General features: G+C 48.7%; 1 protein-coding gene across 11 annotated transcripts in view; it reads left to right on the top strand.

The window, feature by feature from the left end:
- dysf (dysferlin, limb girdle muscular dystrophy 2B (autosomal recessive)) overlaps positions 1-13,221 on the top strand; it is a 67,550-nt gene that overhangs the window by 51,201 nt on the left and 3,128 nt on the right. For all 11 annotated transcript variants that reach the window (XM_080839262.1, XM_080839260.1, XM_080839266.1 and 8 more), the window contains 12 exons: positions 4,001-4,099; positions 5,985-6,113; positions 6,353-6,508; positions 7,622-7,713; positions 7,998-8,168; positions 8,771-8,931; positions 10,503-10,642; positions 10,771-10,859; positions 11,116-11,211; positions 11,319-11,460; positions 12,358-12,457; positions 12,962-13,134. In XM_080839262.1, coding sequence (XP_080695388.1) covers positions 4,001-4,099; positions 5,985-6,113; positions 6,353-6,508; positions 7,622-7,713; positions 7,998-8,168; positions 8,771-8,931; positions 10,503-10,642; positions 10,771-10,859; positions 11,116-11,211; positions 11,319-11,460; positions 12,358-12,457; positions 12,962-13,134 — 1,548 coding nt within the window. The remainder of the gene's footprint in view (positions 1-4,000; positions 4,100-5,984; positions 6,114-6,352; positions 6,509-7,621; positions 7,714-7,997; positions 8,169-8,770; positions 8,932-10,502; positions 10,643-10,770; positions 10,860-11,115; positions 11,212-11,318; positions 11,461-12,357; positions 12,458-12,961; positions 13,135-13,221) is intronic.

Raw genomic sequence — 13,221 nt, 5'->3', positions numbered from 1 at the left:
AAGAGAGGAGACCAGAGAAGAGAAGTGAAGTAAAGGAAGGATAAAGAGAGAGGGAGAAAAGACTTGGATTCTGAACAGAAAGTGGGGAGATTATTTCAGTACTTCACCATGCCACCGTAACGTGTGCCTCTGGTGTGTGCCGTGGCGTGTGGCCAAACAGGTTTGCTTAAGCAAAATCTCTTGTTGGGTAGAATGACACTCTGCACAACAGGAGGGAGACAGACTCGGTCCCACTCTCTCTCTTTCACATGCACACAGCCTTTCACCCTCTCGCTCGCGCACACAAACACACACACACACACACACACAAACACCCACGCACATGCAGACACACAAACAAACACACACGCGCACACACACACACGAACACACACATACACACACACACACACACACACACACACACACACACACACACCCTCACATGGGACATCTTAAGACACGTGCGACTTGATTCTTCCCAGCGCCATCCCTCAGTCCCTCCTGGAGGCCCGTGCGCTGTGCGCTGCAGTGGTGACCCTACACACCCCGCTCCAGGCATTCCAGGGGCACAGATGAGTTTTCCATTTTTCTGTTTCATAAATGGCATCCAAGACTCGGAGACATGCAGCCAGAGAGAGAGAAGCATCCAAGCTTGCGGTCTGTCATTTGTAGGTGGCTGCCTGTCTGCTTGCCTCTTAAGTTACAGCGCTGAAACGTTGTAAGTCCAGGTTCTGGGAGAGAATGCACTGCACTGCCTCTGGACAGTGTTATGGATCCTCCTTGTTTTAATAGGAACCTTTTTGCCTCATCAGTGATTTGAGTTTTTTAGTGAGACTTCCAAATATCATAATTTCGTGATAGACCTATGATAGGGTCCACTGCCAATGGAATGGTGTCTCTGTGTGTGTGTGTGTGTGTGTGTGTGTGTGTGTGTGTGTGTTAATGTGTGTATGCTGTACATCAAATGTATCCACAGCAGAGACTTATATGGTCATAACCACCAGTCTTATATTGTCAGCTACACACACATGCACATTTGATGAATGTTGTTTGGTGCCCAGCGCCCATATTCTCAGTATGATGTTATTTCAATTAGCACTTGATTTAAGCCCACCACAATGATCCATGACAATGAACTGCCTTAACCTCAGCGCACACAGACACAGACACACACACTCATACACCACACACACACACACACACACACACACACACACACACACACACACACACACACACACACAATCATACACCACACACAAACACACACACACACACACACACACACACACACAGAGCATGTCCTCGGAAAGGGGCAAACAACTGCAGCACTACCAAACAGCTTACCACATCCGCCGTGCACTTCAGACCCCTACTCAATAAGGGAATGTACACAATAATAGAGGGATACACAGAGAAACCCAGCGAGAGAGAGAGAGGGAGAAAGAGAGAGAACAAGAGAGAGGGAGGAAGAGAGAGAACAAGAGAGAGGGAGGAAGAGAGAGAACAAGAGAGAGGGGTGGGGTACTTATGTGCTGCATGGGATTCGATGTGCATCAGAATTCCAAGAGCTTTTCCAAGGCCTCGTGTCACAGATTCCTGAGGTCGTTTTGAAAATTGTTTGTTTATGTTCCTTAAATGAGCTGCCACTCAAGGCAGTCTGGGGAATGTTATAGTAAATACATTTACTGTAAGAATGCCCTTTTAGTTTTAGGGCAGTTACCAGCTCAGCTCTGCCAGATAGCTTTAATCTGATTTATTACTTAACTCTAAAAAAGAAACAAAGAGCACTCTGCGTTCGTGTCTCTGCATTTTGAAGAACCATCCACCATTCCTCATTTCGTTTAGGGCACAGAGACTAATGCTGGGAATAGCCCATAGTAACCTTTCCAGTCAGGGGACTCTGCCAGGCTGGTTTCGGATGAATGACATTTTGGAACAGGCTGTGGTCTGACTTTTCCGACCACCCTGTCCCAAACCAGGCAGCGTGCCCCCTTTATGCCCACTTTCGCCTTTCCCTTGGCTGGCACAGACACCCAGGCTGGCAGCCTTGTCTGGTGTAGTCTATTCTTCCAGTTTTGACACACTCACACTCTTAAAGATTGGCCCTGGGTAGATACTGGACACACACCTTGGCCCTGGTACCATACTGGATGTCTTTAGCTCCCTCACATGTGGCAGTGGACCAGTCACACACCCTCTTTCAGGCCTCATTGGTTAAGTCTGTGGAGTAACACCACAAATCTCTGTTTCATCATGAGAAGGACCTCAGCGAGCCACCACATGCACTTTACTTTGTTTATCTGTCTGACAGAGGCATGGCACGACACACACCATGCAGAAACACATACACATGCAAGGCTGCACACACACACACACACACACACACACACACACACACACACACACACACACACACACACACAGAACTTTGTTTGAACTCATAGATGGAACATGGAAACACATGGACATGGACTCCCTCATGTCACACACACACACACACACATATCCATCCATGCACATGGAAACCTTGGGCCAGGGGCCCCAGACTGCTGCCCCCATCGTGATGCCCCAGTGAGGCTTGTGCTGATGAGTGCTGAGAGACAGAGATAGAGCCAGAGCCAGGCCTCAGCATAAGGGCCACATTCAGTAGCGGTTTGCCTGCCACACGCCCCACCAATCCCACCTAATTCACCCTGATGGAGGCTTCACGATAGACTGCAAATCCCCACCACACGCCCTGCCATGCTCGTGGGCAGACACATTGCGTCGACTGGCACAGGAGCTCAGCCACCCCCGCCCCTTCCTCTGGAGGCTCAATCACTCATCCATCTCTTTCCCCTGCACCTTCCCTGTCTCTCACCCCCATCAATCTGCACATTTCTTGGAGGAGATTCCCCAAGCCCGGGAGGGACGTGCTCTCTGTGGCGCTCCCCGTCCCCCTCCCCTGTTCCCTTCCATTTCCAGCCTCCATCCCCTGATTATTTCTGCCACTCTGTCCAGATTCCTCCCAGTCTTGGCACCCTGATTAGCGGTGGGCATCGCTCCATTTCTTGGCACCACAGTGGCGCGTGGACCACTTAAACACAACATCAGCAGGCACCACAACTCACGGCCGAAACACGTGCCACGCTGCCATATACCACAACCACTGCTGGAGAGGAAAAAACATGGAAAAGAAGAAAAATTCCACTATTCTTCTGCCTGACTGTGTTTTTCCTTTTGCGCGCTTGTTGCACTTAAGAGCATTCAAAAGAATGCAGAGCCTCGTCCCTGTTTGCAAGGACAAGTGGAGGTCCTGGAAACTTTGTGTGTATGGGTGGAGACAGTGTTTGATAGACCAAAGAAATGAGAGGTCACTTATACATACACACACACACAAACACACACACACACACACACACACACACACGTGTGCACGATACTATACGTTACTGATTCGGATGTTGATATCTAACGCCTGATCTAATACATGAGCACTTAATTGGATTCCAGAGTGGTTAGGACCTAAGATGGTGTCACACTCATCGTGGTGAATGCATGTTTGATTCTGACCTAAGATAGTGTCACTCATCGGGGTGAATGCAAGTTTGATTATGACCTAAGATGGTGTCACACTTATCCTGGTGAATGCATGTTTGAATATGACCTAAGATGGTGTCACACTCATCGTGGTGAATGCATGTTTGATTGCACATTCAGTGTTTCATTATTTCACTCTCTTAAATCACTAATCTCACCCTCTGCTGTGTGCTTCTATGCTCCTTTCTGCTGGGCATAGGTGGCACTGTGGGTAAGTTCACTCCCATGAGGGATCTTTTCTGCACATAGTCTCTTTCTCTGGGGTGTTAGGTGGTATCAGTGCATTCTATGCTGTGCCCTCCCTCTTTGAGTTCTTCCCAACAAAGCCAGTGTTGATCCTTCCCAAAACAGCACCTGAGATCAGCGTATATCTAAAATTGTTATAGAATGTTTGCTGATAATTCCTTTCCCCTCCCCCCTTCCTCTCTTACCGAAGGAGGACGAGTTCATGGACTGGTGGAGCAAGTACTACGCCTCCACAGGAGAGAGGAACAAGTGTGGAAGCTACCTGGAGAAAGGTCTCGACACGCTGCAGGTAAATCTACACAGTCCTATCATAAGACTACACTGTTCCCCTGGGTTGGATGCATCTCTGGATGCATGTTCAGTCATGTCCAGTCCTCTCGCACCACACAGGGCTTAAGTGTCCATTGGGGTTGTGCTCTGTGTCTCTGTTTTCCCTAAAGTCAGTCACAAACTCAAGTCTGTGTCATTAGTTTTGTCCCAGACACACCCATGCTCTATAGATGCAGGCTGCCGTGTGTCGTCTCTTGCAGTGTTGCACTAAGTCTCATGCTTCAGGTACTTTAAGTCAAATAGAAGCTTGATACTATCAGCATGGTCAGGGCTAGTATCCCTTGAGTGAATCATCCATACTATTATGGTTGAACATTTTTTCAAGTGGTTTATGAATCGAAGCACATAAAAAGGGCATCACCGGGACATTAAAGTGGATCCAGACCCTCTCCCCAACTCCTCAACACAGCCCTGGCTAGTGGGACCACATGAAAAGAACACAGTTGCTATAGCATGGGCATGCGTGCAGGCGGCTCCGCAGACAAAGGATTCCCAGTCTCGGCGCAGCACAGGAGCGCACGTGCCTGTTTCAATGCATGCACTTCACCCCTGACACGTCCACTCGGGCTTCCCACGGGCTACTCTGTCAGAACAGAGCGCACTGATGCGGCTGCCAGCTTCCCAATGAATTCATGTCGGGAATGTCGCAGGGGGATAACCGTACGCAGACTGGGGCTGCCTTTGCTGACGTCATGGTCCCAAATTTAACCCCCCCAACCACACCCCCACACTCGCCTCCCCCCACCGCTCGATCCCCCCTAAAAACCCTCCGCCCTTTATCCCTGCCTCGCCTGTCTGATCTCTCCTGTCAGAGGCTCGTTTGCTCATGAGCCACTCTTTCCAACCTTTCCCAAAGCCCCAGAACTTCTGACTGTTATCCAACAAGAGTCCGTTTCTCAGGGCGACCTCGTCTCGGGGCTGGAAACTGGAGTGGGGGGGGGGTGGAGGGGGAGGGTTGTTGTGGGCGGTGGGATTTTGGTTTGATGGCTGCCGGTTGCTATGGTATGACTTGTCAGTCTCCCAGGAGGGGTGACACAGACACCCTTTAGCCAAAAATGCTGACATAAGCAGCTGAGTTTGTGATAGCTCCACCAATGGGGGGGGGGGGGGGGGGGTCTGGGGGGGGGGGTTGGGCAGGGGTGCCTGTGTGCTTGTGGGCTTTGGGGGCTTTGCGTCGTTTGTCTCATGGATCCTTTGAAAATAACAAGGCCGGGTGTTTATTGGGATTGGTTCATACTGTCGGCGTGTCGGTGGTACGTCTCCCGTGGCTCAGACCCAGTCTATTCACTGCACCAATCCTGTGGTGTTGGCCTACTCCACTGCGCCATCATAAATTTTCACCCTAGTTATTTTTCCTGTAACGATACAACTTTAAACTTTACTTATTGAATTTCGAAATGCCTTGGTTACTGTGAAGGTCATATTCTGTTAATGTTTATATATAGAAGAAACCAAATAGCAACCCCAGTATGATTTTGATCCAGGACTGGTAAAGCTCAGTCTTCTAGCCTCTGTGACAATGGACGTGTTGTACTGCACGGTGTGGAGCTACACAGGAATAATAATATTTTCACCATCAGTGTGTCTGGCCAGGAGTAAATGAGGTGAAATAATAGCTTCTGTAAGTTTAAGACACACACACACACACACACACACACACACACACACACACACACACACACACACACACACACACACACACACACACACACACACACACACACACACACACACACACACACACACACACACACAAACACACACACACACATACACACACACACACACACACACACACATAGACATATACAGAATGACAGTGCTAATCCTGTACCTCTTCTCAGATATATGACCGCGAGCTGGAGAAGACGGACAGTTTTGAGAAGTTGGCAGACTTCTGCCAGACCTTCAAGCTATATCGTGGTCGAACTCTGGACGAGAGCGAGGATCTTTCCATTGTCGGAGAGTTCAAAGTAAGGTTTGCCTCACATGACCTTACACAAAGACACAAGAAATCTCGATATCATGTTACGTTTTGAAAAAAAATAAACTGTTGTAGATGTTAAAGAAGCCTAGTTAGGCAAACCCTGAAAATAACTATCTGAGGTTAGTTCTCTCTGCCATGATTGCTCCTCACAAAAACCTTGTTTTGTCTTTTTGAGGGCCCACAGTGTCATGTTATCATTCAGACTGATTAGTGTTCCAATCTCAGGGCATGTTTAAGATCTACCCCCTGCCTGATGACCCCTCCACGCCCATGCCCCCGCGCCAGTTCAGCCTGCTCCCCCCCAATGGCACTGAGGAGTGCCTGGTGCGAGTTTACATCATCCAGGCCAGTGGCCTTCAGCCTAAGGACACCAATGGCAAGGTGAGTGCCACGAACAGCATTGGGCTATTATCTAAAAGTGCTGATACATCTATCACTGATAAAGAGATATGGAGAAAAGTGTGACACATAGAACTATGTGATACAGTATTTTGGAGAATATTTGTTACACACAGTGGCATACTTGCTTTTCCCATTATAATACTGTGCCTTATTCTCATCTGTACTCATAATCTACTCTTTAATGCAAATTCAGATCTGTAAAACACACTCCTGCCCCACACCTCACTCAATTACAGCTGTCTTCTTGAACCAGATGTTAGGAGTTGTTTGATGACTTTATGACAGTATTTAGTGAAGTACCGCAAAAAAAAAAATCCGTCACATAGTCGCACTAAAGGAGATTGTATTTTACTTGGCGCACCTTTCAACTACTCTGAGACTGTCAGACTGGTCAGACTGCCACAGCTCTTTCATCAGCATCCCCTGCTGATGTGATACGTTACGTGACGGTGGAGCCGTAAATGCGAGGGTAGACACCCCCTTGCCTCAGTGCGCTGTGCGCTGACACCCACCCGTGTGTGATCAGGCGCTCTTCCATCAGAAGCCTTGGCACCTCAGGACAGCCGCTCTCAGCCAGCCATCATCACCTCCTAAGCCCAGAGTTATGATATGGAACATTCACACACACACGCAGACACTCTCTCTCACACACATACACACGCAAACACTCACACACACACACACACACAGATAATGTATCCACATTCATACACATCCTAACCTTCTGTCTATACAAGGTGGTGTTTTAGTCGTTCTTTCTCACCAAACTTTGGAAAATACCAAATAAGTGCACAGGCAGATGAAGATATGTCATTTTAATCTACAGTATCTTGGTGCCTTTGCACTAATGTGAAAATGTTGGTGGTTGTCACAGTCAGGCTGTAAAAGAGCCAGTGCGCACACACACACACACACACACACACACACACACACACACACACACACACACACACACACACACACACACACACACACACACACACACACACACACATACACACTATAAAAGAAAGTTACCTGTGTGATTCACTCCTAACTGCATGTCTGTGTGTGAACATGAGTGTGACTGTGTTTGTCCCATCTGTCCAACAGTGTGACCCGTATGTGAAGCTCACGCTGGGGAAGAAGACCATCAATGACCAGGACCATTACATCCCTTGCACTCTTGAGCCAGTGTTTGGAAGGTGTGTGCTGGACTTCACCCTCTCCTCCTCTCCTCTCCTCCTCTCGCCGTTTCTTCCCCTTCCTTCCCCATCTCTGGTCCTGTGTGCTGGCCACCACACCAGCAGGGGGTGCTGGACTCATTGCAATCACAGTGTGACTGGTGTTGGACACATTGTTTTATTGTGGTGTGATATGAAGCCTGCAGTCAGTTGAGTTATTGTTAAAGCAATGTGAGAGAAAGATGATCAAATCCAGTGGATGGGTGTGATTCTGACGAGTGTGTCTGTCTATCACGTGGCTGCAGGATGTTTGAGCTGAGCTGCTCGCTCCCCCTGGAGAAGGACCTGAGGGTCTCGCTGTACGACTACGACATGCTGACCAAGGATGAGAAGATCGGCGAGACAGTCATTGACCTTGAGAACCGCTTCCTGTCACGCTATGGGGGCAGTTGTGGCCTCCCCCAGTCTTACTGCATGTAAGTCATGCCACACTGACAGTGGGAGTTGGTTCACATACATATTTAATTTTGTTAGTGTCAAACTTGATTCAAACCCTGCTAATTCACCCCTCGTGTGATCTGTGTGTGAATATGCAAGTGTACATCTGTGTGTGAGGGAGAAGTTTCAACTTTATGTGTGTGTGTAACCTGCGTTTTTTGGACAAGCACAGTCTCGACAGGTCTCAAACTCACAACCTATGATATGAAAGGCAGGCATGCTAGCAAGGAGGCTAAAACCCATTGGTCTAGCATCTGTCACTAGCTCGTAAGGTGTCAGGGAGTGAGATTTATTCACTGCACATCACTGTATCTGTTAGCTATCTTTGCACCTGCATGTGAGAGAAAAAGAGAGAGCGATAGAGATAGAGAGAAAGTGTGTATTAAAGTGAAATTGACAAAGATGGCTTGTCTTTCATGCCTGGTTCATATTAGAGGGTAGTAAGGTACAATTCAACATGCCAGACAAATGCGAGTTGGTCTGGATGTGTGTGTGTGTGTGTGTATGATTTGTGAGTGTGTCTGGGTCTGTCTGCGGTGGATCTGTGAGAGAATGTGACGAGCCTCTGCTCCCCTCACAGCTCAGGGGTGAACCAGTGGAGAGACCAGCTCAGGCCCACCCAGCTGCTGCAGCGCCTCTGCGAGCGGAGGAACTACCGGCGGCCCGTCTACAAGCCCGACAGCATCCACTTCAGGGGGCAGGAGTACACCGCCTCAGACCTGGGGGGATCCAGATACACAGGTACAGTTGAGAATCAACCTGACCTCCAAACTCTACTCTTGAAAAGGATACACAGTAATTAGAGACTTAAAATCAGCCATGAATCTGGGGTTGGAGCCATCACTAATGACCTTGTATGGCTATGGATAGAAAAAGTAGCCAAACACTTATGTTTATTTCTGGTGTGAACTTTGACCTTGGTGGTGCACTTGAGCCTGCTACACCTGTGCGCCTGAGTGTTCATTTAGCCCCGAGAAACAGTCCCATCTTGTGTGAAGGTGTAGGAGGAGCCCAAAGGTTGAGCAGGAAGGCCGGTGCTTTCCATCGGTGTGGAATGACAGCAGGGGGTTAATCACCCACACGGCCCCGGCTCATCACATCTTCCAACATTAAAGCCCATCAGTGAGGGAGCCCCAGTGTGGTCTTAAACAAACACTTACAGCAAAGAATAACAGCGCAGGTCTCAAACTGTATCATACATCATATCTGAGTGTGCGTGTGTGTGTGTGTCTGTGCGCGCGCCTGTGTGTGTCTGTGTGTGCGCGCGTGTCTGTGTGTGTGTATCTGTGTGTGTGCACGTGTGTACGCGTGTGTGTGTGGTATCGTCTGGTCCTGCTTGGGCGATAAACGAAGGAAAAAATGACTTGCGAGTCAGCATGAATAATAACAGCAGGCGATCTGAAGGAGACGGCAGGCTGTGTAAACGTACAATACCTTTGGCGCGGCCAGTAAATTCACAGTAAATATATCACTCCTCGTCGTCAGGGCGAAACGGAGGCTCACGGTCACCGCTCGTTAGCGCCTGATACCAGTGCAAGACACTCCCACTCGCTTGTGACTTCTGTCCAACATCTCCGCATCAGCCTCTCTCCCCATGACCTACTTTAACCTCCTTTCACCACTTTGTCCACCACCCCCCCCCTTCTCCCTGACTCCGTTTACCTTGAAAAAGTAGGGACCGAAAGAGTGATAAATAACAAAGGGGGTCTCTGCCACACGTGGGTCAGACTGTTGTGGGGGGGAGGGGGGCTCTGTGGCTCTGACAGCACTGTTTCCCCTCTGTGGTGAGCTCGGCAAGGTCAGGCCCAGAGATTTACGGTGCACCAGCACGAGCGCGCACAGGCCAAGATCAATACTGCGGCGGGTGGGGGCTCGCAGCCTTGAGCTCCTGGGCGAAATACTGCTGCTCTTTGTTTCCACATGTAGCTGCGGTAACCCTCCCATCAAAGCGATTGTCAGGCAGCCATTTTGAGGTGGGCAGCAGCGCTGAGGGCCGAGTCCAACTTCACGGTGGGGAGTTTGTCTTCATCTTTGCTTCCTCAGTCCTCCCCTCTCCTCTCCTCTCTTCTCTTTCGAAGTTATGGACTCCAGAGGGAGGTGACACAGGGTTTGAAACCATAAACTCTGCAGAGGAGACCAGAAATCTGTACATCAGCAGCAATGGAATCAATGGATCATCCAAAGACCCAAGAAGAATAAACAAGCTCACGTTCCCTCCTGCTGACTCTGGACTTCAGTAATTCAAGAGGTTGCCTGGTTGGTGTGCATTTCTCCAGGTATCACTGATGGCTCTTGTGTTTCTGGATCCACAGATGAGGCCCAGACACCCAACCCTCACTTGGGGCCTCTGCAGGAGCGCCTGGCCCTGCTCATCCTCCGCAAGCAGGGGCTGGTACCCGAGCACGTGGAGACGCGACGCCTCTACAGCCCCCTGCAACCTGACATTGAACAGGTAGTTAGTCACGCTACTGCAGACTATATACCTCAACATGCACCAGCATGAAGAATGGCTGAATGACTGAACATGTCTTTGTACTTCATTGAAATCTATTTATATTGTTTTTGCTGAATGTTCTTTAGGGGAGGTTGCAGTTATGGGTTGATGTATTTCCAAAGTCTTTTGGACCACCAGGACCTCCCTTCAATATCACACCACGCAAAGCCAAGAAGTAAGTAATTCTACACGTAACAAGAACACCCTTAGACAAGTGAACAAATGCAGTGGTTGTTTTTGCGTAGAGGTTTAGTCTTCCATCTCGGTCTTCCTCTCACTCATCTGTCTGTTTGTCCGTCCTGCTCCTCTAGTCTCTTCCATCTTTCTCTCCCTCTCACTCATCTGTCTGTTTGTCCGTCCTGCTCCTCTAGTCTCTTCCATCTTTCTCTCCCTCTCACTCATCTGTCTGTTTGTCCGTCCTGCTCCTCTAGGTTCTTCCTCCGCTGCATCATATGGAACACCAGTGATGTCATTCTCGATGACGTCAGTATTAGCGGGGAGAAGATGAGTGACATTTACGTGAAGGGGTATGTCTGGGATCACCAGGTTTACTGATACAGTGCTACACCTTCAGGGGATATCATACAGTACCTGTTAGTCTGTAAGTCACCTCTGTGGTCTCTCCTCCTGGTAGCTGGATGCATGGGCACGAGGGGAACAAGCAGAAGACTGACGTGCACTACCGCTCGCTGGGGGGTGAGGGCAACTTCAACTGGAGGTTCCTTTTCCCGTTCCACTACCTGCCTGCAGAGCAGCTCTGTGTTTTGGACAAGAAGGTGAGTGTCCCCGGGGCACGGCTGCTGCCTCTTGGCTGGGAAGAGAGCGCACCGAATGTTTAGTTCCGTAGCTACTTATCCAGCTGAGTTTATTGCACCCAAGGCTGCCACTGTGATATATGTGTTGTGAGAGAGCAGTGGGGAAACCTGAGGGCACAGTAGCTTTTTTGGAGCTGCTGTCACAGCTGGAGGGGAAAAACAGCTTTGATAGATATGACACTTATGGTCTGGGCTTAGCTGTGGAGAAATCGGTTAGCGTAAGATTTACGCTAGCAATTTCTACTCCACTGTATATTAAGACACATATTGTGGCTACTGTCAGGTGATTGATTTGTTTGGCTTTAGCACTTTGATGAATCGAGATGACTGGATCCTATGATTTGTGAAGAAGAGAGAAAGTGACTCACTCGGATGTGTTCAGAAAATGATTAAATGTGATAAATCTGCTCCTGGAGTGTTTGTTTTTATGGCCCTGGCTAAGGTCGTCAGGCAAAGTGTGTAGACAGCACTTGTTTACTGATGCAGTGTAGCAACAGACAGTTGTGAAGCGCCCCTCATTATTCCCACTGTGCCTGTGGCTCCATCCATCACTGCAGGAGTACAGTAGGGAATGTTGTCATGGCAATGGAATCCTGTCTGGCAAGGTGGTGTGGAATTTATGTTGCAGTGGCAGTCCCCAATCCCTGTGTCTGAATCTCCCTTTGTCTGTCACGCTCACACATGCATGTGCGTACAATCTGCCTCTGACTTAACCTCACATTCACACACACAAACACACGCACGCACGCACGCACGCACGAACGCACGCACGCACACACACACACACGTGTACAATCTGTCTTTCTTGCACTGAGAACACACCTCACCTACAGACATATGTTTTCTCTCCCTTCGTAGGAGCACTTCTGGAGTTTAGACAAGGCTGAGTCCAAGTTGCCCCCCAAGTTCTCCATCCAGATCTGGGACAATGACAAGTTCTCCTTCGACGACTATCTTGGTAACGGAACATTATGAACAATGTGGGAGCAACATGAGGGGAAAAAAGTCACCAATCAACAGCAATCCCTTTCCCCTGATTTCACTCCTCTCTTTCCTATACTCTATCCTTTCTTTCCCTCTTGTTCGTCAGTCTACCTCCCTAAAAACCACACTGACATTTTTTGGCCCATTTTTCAGTAGGAAGTAAAAGGGAGTGAACAGATTTAGTGTAGATGGAATCACATTTGAAGGGAATGTGATGTGTATGCCTGTGTAGGTTTGTGTGAGTGTATCTTTGTCGAGTAAGCCAGAAGATCATCTCAATAAAGTGACAAGGAAGTCATACTTTGTGGACCATAACTCATCCTTATTGTTTTTCCATCTCCTCTGTAATTCCATGATTCTTAGAAGCCATGATTTCTTCTGAGTGTGTATGGGTGCCCATACCTCTAAAGTACAGTGTGTGTGCGTGAGTAAACATAGAGGAAACCTCAGAGCTTGAGATCCAATGTCTGTCATGCAGGTTGTTTGGAGATGGATCTCAATCACATGCTGCGGCCAGCCAAGTCTGCTGAGAAGTGCACGCTGGATCTGTTGCATCAAGCCTCAGAGAAGCTGGTATCCCTCTTTGAGCAGAAGACAGTGAAAGGCTGGTGGCCCTGTGTGTGTGATGCCAATGGAGAAAAAGTCATGGCCGTAAGGGTGATCTGTCCTCTGCACAAATCCAAACATTTCAGAAACATACTATACCATACTCCCCTCACACTTACCTCCCTCGCTCCT

This window comes from Sprattus sprattus (assembly GCF_963457725.1).
Source record: "Sprattus sprattus genome assembly, chromosome: 5".
NCBI lineage: Eukaryota > Metazoa > Chordata > Actinopteri > Clupeiformes > Clupeidae > Sprattus > Sprattus sprattus.
This window is presented reverse-complemented; position numbering and strand designations above follow the sequence as displayed.